This window comes from Eufriesea mexicana, unplaced genomic scaffold (genome assembly GCF_001483705.2).
Source record: "Eufriesea mexicana isolate 0111107269 unplaced genomic scaffold, ASM148370v2 scaffold2534, whole genome shotgun sequence".
Lineage (NCBI taxonomy): Eukaryota > Metazoa > Arthropoda > Insecta > Hymenoptera > Apidae > Eufriesea > Eufriesea mexicana.
In genome coordinates, this window is record NW_016910610.1 from 636,329 (window position 1) to 661,311 (window position 24,983).

The window sequence follows — 24,983 nt, forward strand, 5'->3', positions numbered from 1 at the left end:
TTATTATTATTATTATTATAGAAAATATTAATTAACTATAGGAATTGGAAACAAAACTCCCGTTAGACAAAGAAAAATATCCCTCCATTAATTTTCCCAATAAAATTTGCATCTATTTTTATTTCTTCTAAATTAAAAATTGAACATTTATTAAAAATAATAAATGTAATATTATTTTTAATTGCACTACTATTTTAGAATGGTATTAAAATAATAGTCTTCGCTTTTTCAAATGCCCTGAAAATAATGTAATTGGCAAGAAACGTTTGGAATGTTTAAACGTAATTACTTTGAAAAGCAATAATGGAGGAAATTATGCGATTGATGGTTTATTGCAGAAATACAGAGCCATCCATCAGTTAAATGTCGAATCTCTAATGTAGAGATAATGAGTTGACAAGCATGTAGGGGACTGATTTATGACACAACTTGCCAATTGTCAAGGAATATTATCGAAGCCTAGACTCTGTATTACACCAAGTAATATCTGATAATCTTAACACGTAATGTAAGCTTCTAGTCCTCTTGAATTTTCATTACTAATTACTATCATTTCACGTTAAAAATCATTTGCCCGTCTGTCCACCTTCAGAGGTACAAATAAATTGAAAACGAAAAAGAATTTCAGCAATTTCATCAAGATACGAATAGAAATGAAATCTGTCCAATTTATTTATTATTCTTCCAAAGCTACAATCGTGCATTGTTTAATTACTGCGGGAAAATATTTCACGATGAATTTCATTTCTATTTATTTAAATTACACAAATTAAGCCAGTGTTCATTACGTGCGATGCGTGGTAATAAAGGAAAGTGTAAATATCCCAGATTAATGTACAGAACGTGAGATCAAGCGGTGAAGAACTTACACTATAAAGACAGCTTTCAACGGTATTACGTTACAAAACTACATTACATCGTGCCTTTCATTAAGTTTCCCTAATACTCCCGAATTACCCGTAGAGCAACATCGAATTTCGGGTCATTTAATATCAGAGATAATCAAAACCGTATCGAAACTAATTCCGGGTGTTTACAATCTGCCAGCAAACGTTGCGACAAGTTCGTATCAATATCCTGCCATCAGGGCTTCCCCACCACAGACTATACAGCGCGATCGAGACAGCAACACGCAGAGAGTGCGCGCAGCAAATAGAAATCAGCGTCTCTGTCAAAATCGCCGCAAGGTGGCGACGTGCCGCTGGGAACTAAATCGCACATATTCGAGAGCAAGGTGGGGGACTCGCCTCTCGATAGCTCTCAATCGGTGGCGGACCAGTTTTTGTCGAGTCGCTTCTTTTTCCGTTCGCCCTCGTTTCTGCACAGGCGAAATTGCATCGGCGGCGAATTATGTTCGTTAACGAGCGAGAGAGCGCGCGCGAGAGGCCGCCATGTTAGCCGTGGAATCGAATTTGCGGAGCGCAGAGAGAAATCGAGGAAGAGCCGAGAAAAAGCGGCGAAGCTCGGGAACGACGGTTATAGAGGGGCGGCTAGTGAACGACGACCGTTGAACTGGAATTGACACGAGAAGGGAAAAGGAAAATAATAGGAAAGGCACGGGGACAAAGGATGAGCGAATGCTCGCCGAACCCAGAACTTTTAACGGAGGGCGGACATGACAGACAGCGAGACGTGCACGGATCGCGTTTAACGTGGCCACGAAGATCCCCGAGAATCCTTGAAATATGCAAAGATCGACTTAATTAGCGGGCAAAATCATCTCAACCTGTGTGACTGGATAATCGAGGAAAAATGTACGTTTTCCTCACAGGCAATTTTTCTAACTAGATTCTAGCGAGTCTCTTTCGAGATGCCGAATTATTTCATGTCGGCGAATAATTACTGCTATTAACCCTTTGTACTCGAGAAGCGACCGTGAGTCGTCATTTAATCAAATTCTGAAGATCGATGTTAAATAATATATCGAATTTAAAATTACCCAATGATACGTGGAATGTCGAAGTAAAATATTTCTACGGCTTAATTTATATGCGATTTCTTATTTACCGTTTTGAAAATATCCTCGATTTTATGACAGAAAGTCTTCGAATTACTGTAACAGTTTTTTGTAACGAAAGAATCAACGAATGCAAAAGGTTAATTGAATTTTCCCAGTATTCTGTATTGTAAAAGGTTAATGGAGCAGGAGATACGAGCTTAATTATGCTTTCAGATGTTCCAAAGGATGGATATTATTTAATGATGAGGTTGGGTGATTAAAAATTTTTAAATAACGTTTAAAAATATTTATCCCTATTTGTTTCAAAGAAAGAATATTACTACAAATGACAAAATTTGACGATTAAAAATTCTTGAATAATTAAAATATAAAATATGCAAAATTTTTTAAGTAAGTAAGGAAGAAAATATTTTTAATATTTCTTCTGTACTTCTATTTGTTGAAAGTTATTATAAATATAAAAAGTTATGACTATACCAAGTGCTTTGACACTTAAATTTCAGATTTTTCAAAAAGTGGAGTTAATCGATTTGTGCAGTGAACGGCTCTAATATGTCCTATATTAAATCCTTTATACATTATTTAATCTTTGTACCAATTAATATTGAACACCATAAGGTACAAAATGGAAACCATATGTGCTGTTCATAATTAAATTTCGCAAATAAATCGGTATTCTTGCATTTGATTAACATACTTGCATTCGGGGAAAATGAGCAAAATAATATATGGAAATGTGTAGGGGGAACAAGGACGAGTTAAAATTGGTAGAAATTTTGTCCACACTGTATATACGTAACTCAAACAAGAGATAGAAGAAAACGCTTATTCAAAATTTCAGTATAACAAAATATATGTGTATAAATATATGCAAGCATTTAATTATTTTAATTTTCCATGAAATTTAGTATAACTTTTTAACTCGCTTAGAAATACTATATGAAACTTTATATTTTGAATTATACTTGAGTTCATATTAACTTCAACAATTTAAAAGCAATGAAAGTAGGTAAAGTAAAAATACTTTGAAGATAAAATAAATCTACTTGTTTTAATTCATAAATTTTCTTTTTCTTTTTATAGTTATTTTTATAATGACATTATCATGTAGAATAACCAGGTACATTGTGACCAGGCCAAAGTAATATTTCCTACTTTACACTGTATGCATAATATTCTTCTAAATTTTCACTTGTAACATAAAGTAGTTTATTTCCTTGTAATACCAATATTTATTTGCGAGAAGAAATTTATTTAATGAGAAGAAACTAAAATATATTTGATCATCTTTGTAATAAGGTAATTACATTCGATAAGGTAATAAGCTAATACATTGTTACATTTGTAACAAGCTAATCGAATAAAGATTGCAGGAATTAAATATCGAAAAACGTGATGCGTAGTATACCATAAAAGGGAATTGAAAAGAGAATAAGTTAGGAAGGAGAACCTATAGACAAAGAACCTAACGATGGAGAAGTATGTGGGAAAATAACCTCCAAAGTGACTAATAAAATGCGAAATGAAGTACGTAGATGAAGAAGCGAAGAAAGTAAGACGGATGTAGTCGAAGGGAGAAAGAAACACAGGATAGGGAAGGTTAGTGTGAGTGTGAATGCCTGGCATTGAGAAGCGTCAAGAAGTGCAGCTGCAACGCAATGCTTGCACAAAATGTTTCCCTGTTGATATGCATCTCTGCTCGTTCTTTATAATTTTTCTGCCTTCTTTCGTTCCTTCTTTCGTTCCTTCTTTCACGTCTTTTTCCCCCTGAAAAACCCCCACAACGCGAAAGTTCAAAATTATTATCAAGCTGTTACTTCCCACGCGAGTTATATCAGCGTGGTCGTTTTCTCGTTAGAAAAATGACCTGTCGACAGATTTGTGAAAGTTTATTTCTTCCATTAACAAGTACTTTTATCTGACACTTCTTGACTCCCCTTCTTTTCAGTGCAAGTTGTAACGAAGTGATTTAACTGGTTCGATATATCAATGTTGACTTAATTTACAAATATTTTAGAAGTACATGATTACTGAGATTTTACGTATAAGCAATTGCATATAAAGTAATATATATTATATAAAATACGCAACTATACCCTAGTCTGTGAATATTAGGACATTTATACTAAAATAAGGAAGACAAGAAAAATTATTTGGAAATTATTGAATCATTTAATTAAGAAATATTAGGTCATTATGTAGAAAAGGTGGGGTCCCTCGATTTCGATGATTTTTGAATATGTTGTAAAAATTGACATTTTGAACAACTTTTCCTAAATTTTTGCAAAAAGCTATTGCTACTACTATAATGAATGTTTCCTATAGTTACGTGTCTGCGGTAGCATGTGTGTAAGTGTGGAGTCGCCGATTGTTTATGGTTTCTATAAATGCATCGAGTCAGCTGTCAATGGACGCGTATAACGGGTGTACTTAAAAACTTGAATCGAGTAACCGGCCGCCGCGAGGCCCCGCGCAGTCATCTTCTGTTTCAATTTTCTTGACACGTTATACATTATTCCTCGTTGTTCGTTATTCGTAGAAACAAGAGATAAGGGACGTTCATGAACTGACACATACAGAATCACGTACGTATAGACAGAATTCAGTGTCTATACAGTGTCTATAGTTGTAGCGATATTGTTAAGAAAAATATCGGAAACTGAGACCAAACGACGATTATATATATAGAAAGAAGATTTCCAAAGTGTTCATCTCAACAACATATTCAAAAATCATCGTAATCGAGGAGACCCCCTTTTCTAAATAATTACCAAATATTATTTTATATTTGAAACCATAAATTACGAGGAATCTATATATTTATATTACATCTGCTATAATTCTTCATTTTTTAAATATATATACTTACTATTATATGTATATAATTATTTACTTATTATACTATTATATATACCATCTTCATTGCCATGCTAATACCCTCAACAGAACTACGCATGTCCCTAACCTCAAAAAACAAGTACATTTAAAGCAAACAATATATTATTAATTATTCGAGGTATAAAAAGATGTCTTAAAGCAAACGAATCAATAGCGTGGACAAAGATAATATATGTACGCATATTGCGCGTTGGTCCTGAGATAACTCGATATTATTTGAACATCATTATAAAATAACAAACAAATGGCGCGAACGCATAAGCGTACCCTACCGACGAACCAACCGCGAACGCAAACGCTAATGAGGCGCGCGAGGTTAATAAAATTTCTTGTTCGAATTGCGCGAAAAGCGCGATCGATCATCCTCCGATTCGATATTAATTTGCACGCGTGTAGCGTGCGAGGGAACGGGTCCGACCGCGAGAGCGATCGATCAAAGTGTCGCCAGGAGCTTTCTTCGCTCGCGAAACAGAGCACGGGGAGAAGCTGAAGCAAAAAGGGAAAGGGAAGACATAGAGGAAGTGACGGCAGGGAGCGGAGAAGGGTGATGGGAAGGCGGAGCAAGCCGGAGAAAAATCGAGCGGAAGAACAAAAGGGACAACGAGCTGGGTGTTGAACGAGTACGATTACCAGGCATACCGAAAGATACAAAGTAGGGAGAAACGCGAAACATCGACGAGCAAGGGTTATAGAGGATGAGGAGGAAAGAAAAAGGAGGAGAAAAAGTCGAAACTCGTGATTAATCGACGATAAACCAAGAAACGGTCGGACCGGTGCTGCCGCTCGCGTGGTTGGTTAATGAATGGCACGCGATGCCCTCTGTGGGTGCGCGCGCATCAAAAGTGATGATCCGAGAATAGCTAACGCAAATAGAACGTCTCGCGCGCCTTCTCTTCCCTATATCTCTCGCGTGTAATTCTTTCCTCACGTTCCTCGGTGAACGAACGAGGGAATATCAAACGTTAGCAAGGGACGAGATACCGCAAATGCCACGGAGTTTCTGCTTTTCCACACGCTTAAACCCGAATACCCGCGAATTGTGACTTGTTGCTTGGCAACCTGCAACTTTAGAGCGTTTCACGGTTAATTAACCGCTTGCTGTTATTTACTGCTCTAGCGAAGTCGTTAAACAACACTACTGATAAAGTACGTTTTAGAAGGAAAGAAACTGCTTTATGCAGTTGAAAAGTTCATTGGAATTCTTCGAGGAAATACCATTTGCACTGTCGTTGCGGATTTTTCAAAGTCGTTGAGATGATGACGCGCTTTAATATGCGATTACGCGATAACTTATCGCGTTTTAGGTGAAGGCAAGATAAAAGAGAACCGGGTATAATGGAGTTTATATCAATTTTACGTTTGTTATAAATTATAGCTTTATATCAGGGGACACGATATAATCGTAAATTATTGTTCTCCGTGAGCCAATTCACGGTTAGCATTTCCTTCCTCTTTATTTCATAACCTCCAAAGTCATTTCTGAAAAAACATCCCTCGTCTCCTATAAAATCTCGAACCCTCTTCCCCAACACCTGTACCATCCAATACCATCCTTCAACTCTCTCATCTCGTTCCGAATAAATTCCATCATTCATCATTATCGTAATCTTATTATTCCAACGTATAACACCGGCGACCTGCTCGCTCGTACCTCGTAATATCAGTTTGCTGACCTGATCCTGATCGAAAAGTGTTAAGCAACGTTTCCACCGGAAGAATCCAAGGGATCAGAGGCGCACGCGTCCCAGCATCGATTCCATCTAATGAGTTTCTTGCAATTTTATCCACATTTCCTTAACGCGTTGAACGTCTGCTCCACCTTTGGCGCAGTTATTATCGTGGCATTATTCGCGGCCGTGCTGCGTTATTAACCCCTATTTGCATGCGTAAGCTCGCTGGCATGATGGCCGGCGAACGATCGCCCCGAGCTACGCTGGTCCGAACTTCGTGAGCTGTTCTGCCCTATTGCAAAAAATCCTGCGATTTTTCCCTACTCGTATCCCTCCGCGAGCTATTATTGCATCGAAGATAGCACGTTCCGCGCCGTCCTCGTATAAAACGGAACGGTATTCAATGATACTTTCAGCTCATAAGCCGAGCGCGTGCTTTCCATGAAACTATGAAGTTTCGTGAAACGAGCTAAACCCGTTTTGCAAAGCAACGGGCAATTTATGCCCCTATGCGACTTTTATTACCAATCTGGTAATGCTTTTGGTATATGACGCGGAACGGATTGTATTTTTAAGACAGGCATCGGGTACCCCTGTTGACCCGGGATTTCCGATTCTGGAAATCACGAGAAAGTAGCGATACACGATGATATTTCATCAAGTTTCATTGTCCTAGAGTTTCGGTATGGTGAATTTTTATAACGTGCAATTTCATGCTCCCCCTCTTCTTTTTTTGTTTTTGGGTGTGAGATTTTATTAATTCAGTTTTATGTTTGACGTTCAAATAATTTTGGGAAAAGAGAAGTTTTCTCAAAATTGAAATTTCTTTGATGTTTTACCATCATACATTATAGTAAAGAAATAGGAACATAAATTATCTTTTTTTCATTTTTAGCTTAATGACGTAAAGATATCTATTTCCAACATTTTGTCATGGGAGATACTGCTAATTGATTTTCACTTGAATTCTTTTCAATGGCGTGTAAATTATGTATCCTGTTGTAATGGAAGAATGGTTATATAAAAGTATTGCTTATTGATTTATTTGCATATGAAATAGTTGAAGTCAATTTGCATAGGTATGATGATGCAAGAATATTGTGACGGAAAATGAAAGCAGAATGACTGGAGAGTTTCTAGAACGACAGCAGCTAAATTAATTTATGGCGTCGTAATTTGTAGTATTTTCATTCTTCCTTTCTGAATATTTAACAAATACAATTTTTATCTAGTTTTACTGCTAGTATTTGTTTAAGAGTATAGTGTTTATTCGTAAGTTATAAAGAATTATTGGGTAATAATAATTAATTAATTTAATTTAGAATTTTTCTTCTAATATAAATACTTAAATACGATATTATTTTAATACTTTTCTTATTTCCTTACGTTTTTCCTATTTATTTTAATTTTTAACTCCACAATAATTTGAAAATTAATCTATGAAAATTAATATTTATCTAGTTTCATTGCTAGTATTTGTTTAAGAGTATAGTGTTTAGTAAGTTGTAAAGAATTATTGGGTAATTATAATTAATTAATTTAATTTAGAATTTTTCTTCTAATATAAATACTTAAATACGATATTATTTTAATGCTTTTCTTATTTCCTCACGTTTTTCTTATTTATTTTAATTTTTAACTCCACAATAATGTGAAAATTAATCAAAAACTGTAATGTAATATATCATGATATGTTATACTATATATTAAACATTGTGCCATTTGTTTATATTATTTAAAGTCGTAACTTCTCTTATTTTCTGATTAATTTCTATGTTAGTTTAAAAACGAATATTTATATCATTTCTCGTTTATCTTCCTCAGCTCTCCAGCTTGATTTACATAATTTTATGAATCTGAAGTAAGTTGACGCGCATCAACCCTATCGAATGCAAATTAAACTTTTCTACAAGTAAAAACTTGATTCTGGTTACCGTTTCTTACACATTTCTCGTGCCATGGCACTTTTATTTACTTATCATTCTCTTCTACAATATTTTCATGCGCTATGCAGTGAATTTTTAGAAAAAATTGCATAATTAATTCAGGTATTTATTGCCAACACATGCCTGATAGAAATCTCGAACATATTTCCTTAGGAAAGAATTTCAAGCCGGAGAGAAATTTAAAAAATTTAAATAAGTAAATGCTGAACTGACATCGTATTCACCTAATTCAGCTCTACCTGGATACTATTTATCTAAATGATCGCTAAATCATCTGAAGAGTTAAAAATTATAAACTGACGAAGGCATCAATAGTGTTATTCAATTTTATTTTCAGAATAATTTAACAATTGAAGTTTTTAGATAGTACTCGTTAAAATAAAGAAAATAAATTGACGAAGTTTTTACGAAAAAATGATTTACATATAATTAACCCGTAATTGGTATGGTGATCATTTTGCCACGTATGGGATATGGTGCGTTCCATCTGACCCTATAGTATTGTTTATAGATTATAAATACTTCCAAAAAATTACTAATGTTACTATTATAAGTTATATTTATTTAGAAACTGGAGAAATTGCAGTTTTTATTAGAAAACTAAAAATCTTTAACCACTGAAAATTAAAGAAAAAAGAAAAATGTTGAATTTTATTGCACTCCATTTTACTTACAAATGAAATCAATTTCTATCAATTTCTATACATAATTTCTATAAATTATTTACAAATATTAAATATTCCATGTATGACGTAGTATTACCAAATGTCTCCTTCCAAACCGTGCAACTTTTATGTGAAACACGTTATGGTACAGTAAATATTTTCAAAAAGCTATGCACACGTAATATTCAATTTTTATAAACAGAATAGCAAAATCTAATACAGCAGAAACTCAAAATATTTGCTCTGAAACTAACACAAACGTTCGAGTCGCGCATCTAGTAACCACGCTTGGCCGCCATTTTGTAATCCAAATCGTAATCGCGAATTTTTCGCGCTCACTTATCACGATGATTCGCAAATGAAATTCCATTCAGCCGATTGAACTGCAATGCCGTAATTATTGCACGAAACGCGTGTACATTTCCTTAATTTAATTACAACTCCATATTTGCGTAGCTGTTAATTAAGTGTGCAGCGAACGCACGTTGAAATGGCGTTATTAAAATCCTACTTACACCGCAGATGAATTAATTCAGTTCCAGCGTTGTGAGCTCGATTTTCCACGCAAATGGCGGAAAACCTTTCGTACCTTGATTCCAAATGATCTGACTGATCGGGGTCGTGGATTTTACGGTACAGTGGCATTAAGCAAAATTACAGTTCGGCAATACGCGTGTTCTATGGTCCTTTTACGCGGGAATATTCGATTGATGCGCGCTTCCACCGACGCCAATAATTTAATAATTCGTGTCGAAATGAAAATTGTCGCTGATGACCATTCGCGTGTGATTAAACGCTTTGCAATGTTATTATACTTAATATTAATCTTTTAGTCCCAGCAGTTTTCCCCGCGATCACGCTTTGTTTTTCGTTATTAATGTTGCTTTATGCCGTTCCTTGCGAGTGTACAATGCTATTACCTTTCAACTTTGTGCTTCTTTAAAGTACTCTCGTTATTGCATTGCAGTCTGCAAACGCGTGATCACGTGTATCGTGAGTAGGAGCATTCATTCTCGTTTTATAAGGGATTGGGATCTGATTCGGGATTGTAAATTACGGTTTGCGATAGTGATAATTAATAATAATATACGATATATTGACAAGAATTATTATTTATTATGAAATAATGTTTTATAATAAACATAAATCTAATAGGATATAGTGAATAATAAAAGTTGGAAGAAATGAATGTAGGATTTTACTTTTGCACGAGTCCCCAGTTTGTAGAACTTTTGGCTAAATTAATTCTATGCAGACAGATCTGTGCGTCTAATAAACAACAACTCCCTTTCCAGTTAAAACAGGTTTTATTTAACTAAAATATTATACTGAGTTTCTCACACGATTCTCAGCCTTCTGCCTCCTGACTTCTCTCTACTCTACCTACTCTCAACTCTACTTCTACCTTCTTCTGACTGCCTCGCGCCCTTACATCCTTACTTAAGACTCACGGTTGTTGGCTAAAATGAAGAATTAAATAAAAAGTAGAAACGTTAAGAGATTCATTCTTGTCTTAAAATTTAGCTGAGAGAATTCTGAGTTTATCAATGTCTATAATCATAATTATTTGTTTTTCTTTAGAAAGGGAATTTTGAAAATTTATAATACATAGAAAATATCTCAAGCTTGCTACGTAGCTCTTAGCTTGGTATCGTTTCCCAAAAATTGTTCGTTGGAAAAGGCTACCAATTACCAGGTCTCACTACGAGGAGGTGGCTACGCATCGAGACCCGTCATGCGCCCTAATGGCACAACCTGCTGGCGCTATCTGTATCAAAGGTATCCTAATCTAACTTAGAGCGAACGAAGTTAAAGTGAAGCTACTGATACTTTATTAAATATCGTGTCTTACAAAAGAGACGCGATTATTCAAAAGATCGACTAGCTTACTCGACGCACTCCTGTGTACAAGCAACTTCACACCTCAGCACCCTCCCGATCGGGCCTTGCTCATCCTGCCACCGCCGACCTCGCCATGGCTTACTCGATGACCTAAGGCAGCCAACGAACCAGTGAAACATCCAGAGTCAATCCGAGGGTCCTATGCGAGGCCTAACAGTCGGAATCACGCGCATGCTCCATACCCAGGCTCTATGCAAACATAACCACATAGCCGCCAAGTGCAATAGGACAGGCAGGTATGCTCTTGCAATGATTCCGACTGCAGGGCCCATCCCCCGGTCGTGTGCACGGATTGGCACCCAGGACGACTAAGGTCGACGGACCCTCGTGTTGCCCCAGATGCCTCACCGGCCCGAGGGTCACCAGAGATCCCGATGCATGACGAGATTGACAGTGGTAGAAATGAGTGTCGGAGACGAGCCGTGAGAATGACTTACGAGGCGTGGAGCTGTCGAGTACACGGGAAGTACATCTTGTAGGCTAGTCGATACTTAAGAATGATCGCGATTATCGCGAGAACTATATGTTCTATTTGGTAAACGAGGGGGATAGAGAATTGATGTATTTCGCTCCAAGTTAGGTAGCTTACCTGTGAACAGAAAATGCGCACATGAGATTTAGTCTATAAATCTATCTTATAACTATATACAACTACTTAAGTCTAAACTCACGCATCCCTCGCCGTCCAACGATGTCTTCCAATGAAATCTTGAAAAACTTAAAATCTACCTTATAGATACTTAAGTCGACTTAGATCTAATCGCACGCATCCCGCGTCGTCCAACGATGTTTTGAAGAAACTGAAAAGCTGAAAAGAAACAGATTAGTAAATGATTAGTACAACACAATAAAACAAATATAAACAAATATAAACAAATAAAATAAATATAAACCATAAATATCATCTAAATGGAGCGAACAACCCAACGATGAGACATTAAGAACCTAACCATAAGACATGAACAACCCAACGATGAGACATAAGAACCCAACGACGAAACATTCGAATATTATATGAAGTATTTGAATTGTCAAATGAAAATAAAATCTGAAAAGTGAAAAATAATTAAAACCTGAAATGAAACGGATTAGTAAGAGGAAACAAAATAAGAGAGGAAGGAATATAAACCAGAACGATCTACCAAGTGGAAAGAACAACCCAACAATGAGACATAAACAAACGAACGACGGAACATTCGAATATTATACGAAATATTCGAATTGTCAAATGAAAATAAAATCTGAAAAAAGAAAAATTATTAAAACCTGAAAGAAAACGGATTAATAAGAGGAAACTACAAAAATAATTTAAATGGAACGATGAACCCAACGATGTGACATGAACAACACAGCGATGAAACATAAATAACCCAACGATGGGACACTCGAATATTATACGAAATATTCGAAATGTCAAATAAAAATAAATAGAAAGAAAGAAATAACATCTGAAAAGAGAAAAAATAATTAAAAGCTGAAAAAAGAAAGAATAATTAATAAATAATAAATAAATAAAAAGCAATTAGAAGATTCACTCTCATCGTAAGAGTAAAGTGGAAGTTTATTTTTTAACAACTATATTAAAAAATCAAAGTACCAAGCAAACAAATGAAATTTCGCTTTAATCTGTAATAGCCATCGCAAGATTAACTCGTAAATGAGTTTTATTCAGAGAATTTAATAAATATTATGTATTATTCATGTTCAATGAACATATATTTAAACAACTGTACTGATTTTAATTAAAATCGGTGCTGGTACAAAAGTTCGCATAAAACGATCATGTCAACGCGATAAATATTGTCAGGCTTGCTATATCAACTCACTGTCTTACTTATTTATGCGACAGTTATTAGTCAGAACGTGTGGTGTCTCTGTCGAAATCGCTGTGAGACCAGATGTGTAGTATATGTGATCCAATAAATAGTGTCACTGGCTACAAGTGTGTAATTTTTCGCGATGCTGCGACAAATTTAGTATTTATCCTAACCATACGATGTAAATACAGAAGTATGTATTAAATTGATGCATGCGAAGTGTCGTTTTTCAAGAATGAAATTTGGCACACCAATGACAACTATTATTACTTTAGATAATATTGCAGTTCGTTGTATAAATATAAATATTTATATTAATCTTTCGCATAAATCATTGGTTAACTCTTTTCACACATTTTATAAACATTATAAAGAAATAGTTAAGAGTTATCGATACAGACAGGATATAGGAGATTTTGTGACTCAAAATGAGACGAAAATGACAGAGAATTGCATTCTGGGTTTCGTTTTTCGAATAAAAATGCATTCGAAAATCAGTCGAGTATTTAATCGATGACTGGTGTTTCCGATTTCACCATAAACGGCTGTATGATTATATTTGTATAGGATACAATATCAGACACTGTTTACTATTGACTTTATCATTACGTTTTCGATATTAATTGTCATTTGGACAAATTAAAATGCGAAATACTGGACAGGAAATTCAACGCAATTTAATTCGCGGGATACAACGTTGTGTACAGGAGAACGGCCGCCATTTTGAACAATATCTTCATAAAAATAAACCATATTTCAATTAATAATGACCGATAGGTGGAAAAATATTTATTCTTTCCGATATTGAAAAATTGATTACAGCTATTGGATGTCCGAAAATTCACGCGAGAAGTAATTTTGATAGAAGACAGGTTTTTAATTAAAAATTGTAAATATTGCTCAAAAATGAAAACGCGTTATTTTAATTATTTATTTTATTTTTATTTATTTATTTATTTTATACTCATGCTGTCTTCCTGCCGCATAAAATGCCGTAAAATTCAAATTTTAACAATATATCATTGTATCAATTTAATCAGGATTTTAAATTAAAGCATAAATATACAATTTCAATTTTATTTTATTATATTTAATTTGAATTTGTGTGTTTTCGTTTCGTTATCTTGGTGTTCTTTTCCTAAGTTAAATAAGTTTTATGAGTTTTGAGTTTGTGTTATTCTGTTCTCGTTGTTCTGTCAATTTTTGGTGTTTCGAAACCAGTTTCCGCCATCCTACAATATTCTTCACGTTTTCAAAAGGAGAATATTTCCCATCTGCATATGATTTGTTAATCGAAACCGCTTCAAATTTCTTCCACCCAAGATTATCCCTAAGCCGGGTAACGATTTCCTTAGCCAAGTACAATTTATGCCTGAAATTCCCAAGAGGTTCGGCCCGGTACCCGCTATAAACTAATTTCCTTAATTCGGCTTTTTAGCTTGCCGCAATCTCGGAAAAAACTTCGTCTTAATCCCCGAGCGTTGCAAGTTAATTTTCCATTGCCGGCAGCCCATAAACGGGACTACCCAGCAACTAATCGAATGCTTAATTTAATTATTTCTACATCGAAGCCCACCAAACGCTTCGATGAACCGTAAGCTCTGTCGTTATGTCTGTAGCCGAGGAGAAAAATCGAAATTTTCGCGGAAGAATTTTAATTGGCGATAGAACGAATCGGTCCCGACGATCGTTTCTGTGAAAAATAAATCGGCGAAGGAGAACGCGCTTTGAGAGGGTAGCTACTCTTTATTAATCTGCTCGGAGACCTCTGTTAAATTATGGCTATTGCTGCTTGTTTTCGCAGTTTGACGAGAAACTTTCAACGTGGAAGTTTCAAATGAAAGTGTATAGTAGAAGTTGGTCACCTTTTCGCTGAAAGAGGCACCCTGAATGGCTGACTTCTCACAGAAGACAGCCTCCTTTAATTTCAACGGCAAGAAATCATAGTCTCGGACTAGTTGTCGGCTATGGCTAATTAAAATTTTGAATATTATTCGTGGCCAGGTATTTTGCATTATTTTACTTTTACTTAAAAATAATTCACGAGGACGTGGGACCCTGTGAGCAGTCTTATTTTTCTTGGAATAAGGTTTGTTGCGACGACAATAATACATGGAAGACGTGCCTAACTGTCTTTCTTGAGGATTAACAAATTATAAATCAAAGACAAGGACTATGGACAGCAGTATTTGGGACCAGGCCTAACAGACGTGACTGACCCACCAAAACGCTAAACAGACATACCTATAAATCTTAAAACTAAACAATACCAAAGGGAAACTTCCCTGACAGTTTCCCTCTCCTAATCCAAAGTCCTGCTAAAACTCCTTGTCCAATCAAAACTCTATTTTTTCCTCCACCTACAATCGTTTTCCACCAATCAGCGCAAACCTAGACTAGACAAGACAGACGATAGTTAGAAGTCAAAGACGAAACGTCGGACGGTTTTGAGAAGTCATGCAGAAAACATCAGACGGTTTATGCAAGTCAGGCAGAACACATCGAGACGGTAGTTGGGAGACAAAACGAGAAGTCGAAGACGTAAGACGGAACACAGGATGTAAAACGGCAGAAGACGGAGACGATACAGCACATACACAAAACACTAATACAACTCATCAAATCGTGTAATAAAGTGTACATACAAGACAACTGCGCATTATTACACACCCTGAGTGCTCAGTATCCCGTAAAGATTCGGCATATTGAGAAGAAGGCAGCGACAATTATAAAATCGCTGCCCTTATCCGCGTGGAGCTACATTTTGGTCCTTCGAGCCGGATACAAGCATTGGAATCTACATTCACGCGGATCAACAAGGTTAATAAAGTCACGAAATAACGCGTGGTTTTTGAATGATTTTATTGGGATTATGGGTAAAAAGAAATAACTATCTATAATTATCTTTATTCTATCTTTATCTTTATTCTGTAATTATCTTTATTCTGTCCTAAGGAAGGTATATGAAATGTATTCTAACTATTCGCATGAAGAGTCAAAAATAATAAGGATCCCGAAGTGTGTGTTGATAAAAGAGAGCGTTTATTTATAGAAAAGTATAGAACAGTTATAATGAAGACGTTGAACAGAGTACCGTTTCGAACACGCGTTTATATGTGTAAGTAAGATGTTTCAAGGATCGGTGTCGAAGACCAACTGATTTCTCGAATTTGATCTATGCCGTGTCTCGTCGTGTTCTGTCCGATGTTTTCTCCAGTTTAGTTCCAATTGGGCAAAATAAACGTTGGTGGTGGAAAAGTAAGGAGTTTTAATTGGACAGAGGGTGTGACGGTAGGACCTTTGGCTAAGGAGTAGGAAACTGTCAAGGAGCCGATTTTTGGTGGTCAGTGACGTGATTTATAAGCGGTGTCTGTCCGTCGCTTGTTGGGTCTGTCACACGTGGATCTCATCCATCGAGTCTGGTACTTGTAAAAATTCCTAAACTTTCGTCTTTACCTTTACAATTTAATCCGCTAGAACATCGGTGAGGCATATCTATCCTCCGAAATTGCAGTCGCGATATAAAATATATCGTAAACCGTTAGGTTTGTTAAAAGTGTAAACCTTAGAATAAAAATCATGTTGTAAACTCGCTCTCCGGAACGGAGCACCTCCTTCAAGTAGGAATCCTTCTATTGGCAAGGTAGCAAATTGATCGCTGCAAAAGAAGTATTGGTAGGAATAGCGTGAAGGTCACAACCAACGTATCCATCTATGTACTTCACACGACATACGGCGTTATATCCATGGATTTGTTCGGCTGACAGGAAGAGAGGAGAAAAAAAGAGGCGCAGAACTCGATATCGAAACGACTGGTATTCGATATTTATCCAATTACCATCGCGCCGAACGGAAATCGCGGAATCGGATTTACGTTTCCGGAGAACGTGGCGCGGAATTCGTGACCGCTTAAAATGCAAAAGGCCACGATTCTATCTGCAGACAAAACGTTTTGATCGCGCGGATACCGTCAATGCTTGATATTTATCCAATTACTTCGCGATTCATCGGCCCACCTCGAGGATCGGCATCGATCAGGCGGCAACGTAGACGCGTGCTCTGACGTCACGCGTAGTCGAATTCCCGGTAAAGCAGATTTCCATTTAACCTGCTTTCTCGTATGTACATTTCTCGTAATGGTAGATTATTCTACGGTATTGTATGACGATTGATGATTGTATGTTCACGTATTATGTCAGGGGATTTTACGTGAATCGTATTACCCGTATTGCTGCGGCAGGGAAAAAAGACACGTGGTCTTTTGAAACTGTGCTTTCCGAGATATCGAATTTGGTTTTTGTTCTATGCAGAAATTTTTATGAAATTTGTTATCCCACTCTTTGTGTTTTTGATGTGGTTGTCCGGCCTAGGAAAATTTCATTTTGCCTCTCCATGGAAGAACGAATCTATTGGAATTTATTTTCTGCCCCTTGCTTTTTTTAATAAAATTGTCAGATATACGGAATTCTTTGTCTGCTTCTCGTTTTTGATCAAAATTGTCAAATGAGTAAATGTATTTTATATTTTTCCATCTTTTACGAGATTTTTAAGTATATAAACATTTCTTATATGAAAAGTATTCAAAAATTTACGAATTTTCTCCCCATTTTTCGCTTTCCTGAAAAAAAAACCTGCTGAATTTGTGTTTCGGAAAATTTTGGAATTTTTTATCTTACTTTTTGCTGTGTCTGTTTTACTCTGATCGTGTAATCGTGGCATTGGAAATGTACTTTTACGCGTTATGATGATATTGTAATATTTTTCTGTTGCTTCACGTATGTGAAATCAGATATATGATATGTATATTGGAAGTATAATTCAATGAAGTCACTCGTTCCAAGTATGTAATATTTCATGTCACTGCAACGAATTTAATATTTATCGAGTACATATGGTACATATGCATGCATAAGGATAATTTTGGGACACCCTATATAATTTAAAAATTATTTAGAAATTAACCCTTTGCACTCGACGATTTTTTGGCTAGAGAAGCGTAGAAATTTAAAGATTCTCTACTAAAATACCAACGATATCTTTTTGAGCAGTAAATAGAGAATTGTATAATAATAGAATTCTAGAATTATTTGATTTCGATACCTCGCACATTATTATATTAAATTTGATATATTAATTAATATCCATCTTTAAAATTTGATTAAATGGCGACTGAAGGGCGCCTCTCGAGTGCAAAGGGTTAAAAATGCGTCGTCATTGTTGAGCAGTATTTACAATTTTTAATTAAAAACCCGTGTTTCCTATCAAAATTTCTTCTTTCCTGAATTTTGGGACACCCTATATTTATAAAGAAAAATTGACTCCAGCATTAATATGTAATTAATTTATGTAAATTAATTTGTTTCTTTTTTTTATTATAGTCTATGACAAACAAAATGAAATTTTGCATCAAATTCTACAGCAATTTTTAAAGTAAAAGGAAATTTTATTAACGCTTCAGAGCAGCTTTGAAAACGGTGACAATTAATTAATGAATCACTAACTGTCTTTCAGTTAGATGCAAAAAGAATTCTCTTGCTGGAAGTTGCGCTTCAAACGAATTTACAATTAGTTCATACGAATGCAGAATATTTAAAATGCTATCTGACGTACAATTGGAGTGTTTCCATTGAAACAGGACTCTCTGACTGAGATCGTTCCGCGGAAAGCTAGCTTATTTGTATGCAACTAATTGTATGTGGTAAATTTGCATCTACCGTGTGGTTTGAAAACTTTAAACGCCTTTCTCGCCGAACCTTTGATGTTGATTGTAACTCCAAAGCGATTTTAATGACGGGGATGTATACTGATTTTTCGAATAGCGTGCAATTAAGGCAGCGTTCTAAATTAAAAGGGTGCTTACATCCTTAGCTGGTATATTAAGCCCCATTTTCAGTTACCTTTAACGCTTGCCACTTTTTCTGGAAGTTTTCTGTCAGAACATTCGTACGTTCATACAGTTTTTAATGAAAGAAAATATTTTCCTGCGTTACCGGTGTTATGTATTATAGAAACTAGCTTCCGGCTAATAAACGTTAATTAATATCCTCTTAAACAAGAGTGTAAAAAGTGGTAGTATGTACAGTTCTATATTGAATAAAAATAATTATTCCACTATCGTGAACCAATTTTATAGAGCTACTTTCACACGTTGAATTTTAATGTAGAAATGTGGAGGAATTTTGAAAAGGATTCTTTGAAATACAGAATTTTTTGAATTATACTGGCTGTCCCAAAATTTACGTAAGAGTTAATTTTGATAGAAAACACAGGTTTTTAATTGAAAATTGTAAATATTGTTTGACAATGAAGACACGTTGTTCTTTCATGTAAGGTTCCATTTTTAATAACCCTGGACTGTCAGTTGCCACTCTAAATTAAATTAAAAAATTTTAAGTTTATTCTTTTTTTTTGTAAAAAAATTTTTATTATTAAACTAAAATTTAAAATAATAAAATTAAAATATTTAATTTTATAATTTTAAAAAATCTTTTTTCATTTCATTGGCAACACTTTATCTCACAAATGACACAAAATTCAAATCTTGCGTGTATTTTAGGACATCTTATGTATTAATAGTTAAGACCATTTATTAAATTAACTAATTTTATAGAACTATTTTTACGTGTCAGATTTCAGTATAGAAATTGATTGGAATTTTATAAACGATTTTCTTAAATAAGAAATTTTAAAAATAATAATAATCAGTCGTATATTAAATAAAAATAATTATTCCATTGGCATGAATCAATTTCGTCAAGCTTCTTCACATGTATTTCAATGAGAAAATTGAGAGGTGTTTTGAAAGAAGAGAAAATTGTTTCGAAAATACAGAAAATAGGTAATTCACGATGCCACAAAAGCCTCTTTGCATGTATATTAGAAAATTGCATCTTGGATATATCAAAATGAGTAATTGTTACGACACAGAAAGCAGGGAAAGCTTTCTATTCTAGGCTTTTCACGAGTTTTGGCCTTGAAGCCCAGAGAATTACCAAAAATGAATTATACGGTTAATTTAACATTCAAGGTTCTCCATTAATAACTCGAATTTCGTTGCGTACACGTACGTAGTCGTAAATTGAAAACGTTTTCGTGATTCACAAAGCAGAAGCACGCTAAAGTACAGACAGACAAAGTCATAGACTCTAATTACCAACTTAATATTATAGTTTCTATAGCAAGTGTCTATGAATTTAGAAAACGTGTGTAATATATTTATAAGGAAACTATATTGTGAAAGAAGTATTTATAATATATATACAATATAGTTTCCTTATAAATATATTATACACGTTTTCCAAATTATATATAATATTATAAATTCTTCTTTCACAATATAGTTTCCTTATAAATATATTACACACATTTTCCAAATTCATAGATGCTTGCTATATTTTCCCTTTCAATTACCATTAATATTTACTCAGTAAAAATATGATATATTTTCTTGAAATAATCTCTAGCATTTTTGAAAAATTTGTAATAAATTAAAATATAGCAATATACAGTAAATAGAGTAATTTCATTATTATTAATTATTATTATTATTCCTCACAATAAATACAGTCAAAAGATTGACATACGTGTTCTTATGTAATATAATATAATTTAAAATAATATAATATAAAATAATAAAATTTAATATAGTATAAAATAAATTAATATAAATTAATATAATATAAAATAATATAATTTGATATATATTCATTCCTCATAAGTAAACAGTATGACTACTATCATTCATTCTCTGAACAGCTGAAATATTACAACAGCTTACATTAATGATATATTTTCTTGAAATAATCTCTAGCATTTTTGAAAAATTTGTAATAGATTAAAATATAGTAATATACAGTAAATAGAACAATTTCATTATTATTAATTATTATTATCCCTAACAGTATTATCCCTAACAGTCAAAAGATTAACATATATTTTCTTATATAATATAATATAAATTTATATAAATTAATATAATTTAAAATAATATAATATAAAATAATAAATTAATATAATATAAAATAATATACTTTAATATATATTCATTCCTCATAAGTAAACTATATAGCTACTGTCACTCACTCTCTAAACAGCTGAAACCTGACCAATATACATTACATTAATGATTCGTCTTCTGATTCTTCCTTTATGCCAGTGCATTTTATCATTTCTTATCATTCTATCTCATTTAGCCTCTATCTAATCCCATCTCTAGATAAACCATCTCACTCAACGATGAAAATTCGTGTACCCTATTTTTCCAGGCATACTAATGAAAATATCCCCATTACACTCTACAATCTCTCACAATCAACCCTTCATCTCCTTTCTCAGACCCTCATCTTCTCATAGACACACAGTACCAACGCTTATTCAGCTTAAGGAAGCCAACCAGTTGATTTCACGTATTTTCTCGTGCTTGTTCACAGATACACGAAGACGGTAGCAGATTCGAGCCTGATGGCGCAGAGGTACAACCCAGAGTTCACTATAACGACAATGTCGCCGACGACGACTTCCTACAGCAACTCGAACACCAGCGTGCTCATTGACCAATTGAGGCACATTAATCAGGTGAGTCCGTGTCCAACCGTAATTCGTTCCTCAGCCTTGGCTGACCGTGTTTCCGATTGAATTGTGTCTCTCCTGTTCGCATCCTGTTTTCGAATCGCGCTCTGATAGAGACGACTGCTCGCCTGCGCAAAATACCATAACTTACGATGAAGTTGCCGAACTCCTTGACTCATCGCTAATACGTGTTACCGATTTCCAAACTTTCTCGATCTATTCCACGAGTGGGAATGGAGCTAGCTATAGAGGGAGGAGGTTCATGTCGTGAATGTACAGGAGACAGGGTAGAACAGTTTAGGATTAACTGGGATGGAAAGATGGAGAGTAATAGAGAAGACCATATTATTTGTTATTCTTATCATGCCACCACTGACAATACGAAGTTAATTTGACTTCAAGTCACTACTATTGATAGGGAGTCAATTTGATGTGAAGTTATTGCTATTATAGTGATACGGAGTCAATCTGACATGCATAGTGTTAGGAGTCAATTTGACGTACGTCACCACTCTAAAGCTAATATTAACTTTTGTTAAAAATAATGGTAAATATAGTAGTAAATAATAATAGTAAATAATATGTGGTAAAAATGTGATTAACAAATACATAATGATATAAAATTTTAAAAATCATCGATTTAACTTTTACAATAATTTGCATGCATGAAATAAATATAAATTATCCTGCGATAAATCCGTTGTACGCTTGTATTTATAAAAGCATAGAAGAGAGGAATAAAACCGCGTTGTTAAATTATTCTCTGTCACATATGTAAATTAATCAAAATTCGTATCAGTCGTATTTAATTTTTAAAAATATTTATAACATGTGATAATTCCTGGCTCTCTTTTTATTTATTTACCCGGTATTAAATTCTGCCTGGACTTCGGTATTAAAATGAAATTGGAGATACGATTTACGTAACTGAGTCTTATTAGACAAAAGTTTGGTAAATATTAAAGGATGTCAGTGGAACGTTCAATTTAAGTGTGAATTATTTATATATGTGCCTTCGAGAAAAATCGAAATAGATTCTCGAGACTTGAAAATACAATCTTGGATAAATTGAGATTGACAGGATTAAAAAATAAAATTTAATTAATTCTAATTCTGAGACGTTATTTATTGTGGCGAGTTCGGGTAATATATTGATAAATTGAACGCAGACTTAAGCAGAATATTAACCAGTTAGCTGTGATTGTCGAGTATATAATAAGACGAACGGGAATAAACGAGAATAAAACGAACAAACAAAAAATATGAATAATTTGAGATGAACTCATGCGTCCCAGTATGCACCGGCTGATACAGCTTATAAGTTCGCATAACGAATTTATTTATGTGCGATGATAACGTTTTTTAGATGTTAGCGTAAAAGGGGCAAAAGCAAAAGTCGGAAAGCTGATTTATGATAGGGTTCCTTCAAGATGATCCGCCACGGGACAAATGTGTGACGCTGACCAGGCATTGGGCCCATTGATGGCTGTTGGCCCGAAATTACCTAGCTATTTTTTGACGGTTACTAAAATTCATAGATATCCATAAAAACTAATCAATAAGAGAATAGATGTTAACCAAATAAGTAAATATTAGTAACAAAATTGTCAATTTTATAAAATAAACTCATCTTTTCGATCCAATATTTTAACAGCGACACTTACTCTGTGATTGTCGAGTATACTCGTCATCGCTCGATTTTCGCGACACGTATAGGTGCGCGCTCTCAAAAGGGGGCGCCACAGCTAACTGGTTAAAAGCAATTTACATGTTCTCAAAAATTGTAAAAATAAAATGTCTGAAACAAGACATCTTGATTCCTTTGGTAATTCTAGTATTGATTCAATCAATCACCTTAACATCGTTGTAGTATAAAATCACCGAACGAGGCCTTGTCTTACGCGGGATACAGATAGCCCTTGCTATATATAATTTAATTAAATTCGGTAAACGTATCCCTTGTCTCGTCCCAAAGAGTCCTCCCTTCCGAAACAAATTAATTTACATAGCTAATTTACCTGCAAACGGTTACAGCTAACTGGCTAAAAAAAGTATCGAAATTTTTAACTAATAAAGTGCATCTATTCAACATAGATCTAAAAATGAATTTCTCTAATATAAGATCTAAAATTATTTACATTATTTGTAACTATTATTCGATATTTCTTATTTCTTATTATTAAATGACATTATTCGCAAAATTCGTCTGCAGTGAAGAACACGGTTAAATTTACAGCAGCTGAAGATCAGCATTTTTCCGACGAAAATTGGCTGATCCTTCAATTTTTGAGATGAGTGGTACTACGATACTATAACCCTGGTAGCAAGAAGCTCGACTACAATTTCCATAAGAACTTATGCAACAGTCAAAGGAGCTCGTCATCCGAAATACCTGAAATTACGCGGCCACGGAAGTAAAAGAAATAAATTTTTGATAGGAAGAGCGTAAAATTCAGGACGTTGCGCACAATGACCAGCACGCCAGTTCCTCGAGAGGCAGCGTTCTTAATCCCTCTTCAAGATGCCTTTATACTCCGCATAATACAATAGCAGTGCCGCAGTTGTAATTACGAACGAAACAGGGCATTTCTCTGCACTTCAGCTCCGCGTAATCTTGTTCGTGATTATTAGTTAAACGCGAAAATCGCTTTAAGCAAATGCGGATAGCCACGTTTAATCCTTCGCAATCCAAATGTACCTTCCGGGCACAGGCAGCGTCAAGCGTTGCGGTTCGAGCATGCTTCCGAGACACGTGGAAGTTTAAGCTAACATTATGTGCAGATTACGTACAACATTTTATAACGAGCTCCAGGATATGGGGAAACACGGGGTTCGATGGTATCGACGCGATTACTCGGAGTATTACATGCGATTTTTACGTCGTGTATAGAACGATGCTGAGTGAAAAGACGCGAGATATCTTGACTGGTCTTGTCGTGGGCATGTGGTTTTGTGGATCGATTGATTCTTGGGTTAGGATATGCTTTTGTTTTCTAATATAGTTTTATTTAATTATAGTCAGTCGTAGAAGTGTTTAACCACGAGTAATAATTTTCCATTAGGCTTCCACTTACTAGATTGCTGGGCTGACTAAAAAATAATGTCGGTATTTTTGGTATAAGAAAGTATAAATGCTAATTTCGTTGAAAACAAAGGAAGTTTTGTTAAATAATATGTTTGCTATTTTCATCATATTTCTAAATCCGGAAAAATAATTTTGAAAAGAAGAGTATTATTTACTACAAAAATTTAACGGTACTTTATTGACCATATTAATAATTATACTTGTTTTTAAGAATTCGTTATAATTAATCGAAATAAATTTTCTAAAAGAGAGGAAGGAAAATTGTACTTTGAATACAAATTCACTTTTGTATGTTATTGTACCATGTACCGTAAATTTAAATTTTAAATGATCATTATTCTTTTGCAACATAAACTTCAAAATGTTTATGAAGGAAAATGTGTGTTGCACCAAAAACAAATATATTGAATTATATAATAATATAAATATAATATAATAATATATATATATATATATATATATATATATTATA

The 24,983-nt window shown here is 34.5% G+C and overlaps 1 protein-coding gene across 1 annotated transcript in view; it reads left to right on the forward strand.

The window, feature by feature from the left end:
• Positions 1 to 24,983, forward strand: part of dally (division abnormally delayed protein) — a 477,850-nt gene that overhangs the window by 437,416 nt on the left and 15,451 nt on the right. The window contains exon 6 of the mRNA XM_017903784.1: positions 21,288 to 21,432. Within this exon, the coding sequence (XP_017759273.1) occupies positions 21,288 to 21,432 (145 nt within the window). The remainder of the gene's footprint in view (positions 1 to 21,287; positions 21,433 to 24,983) is intronic.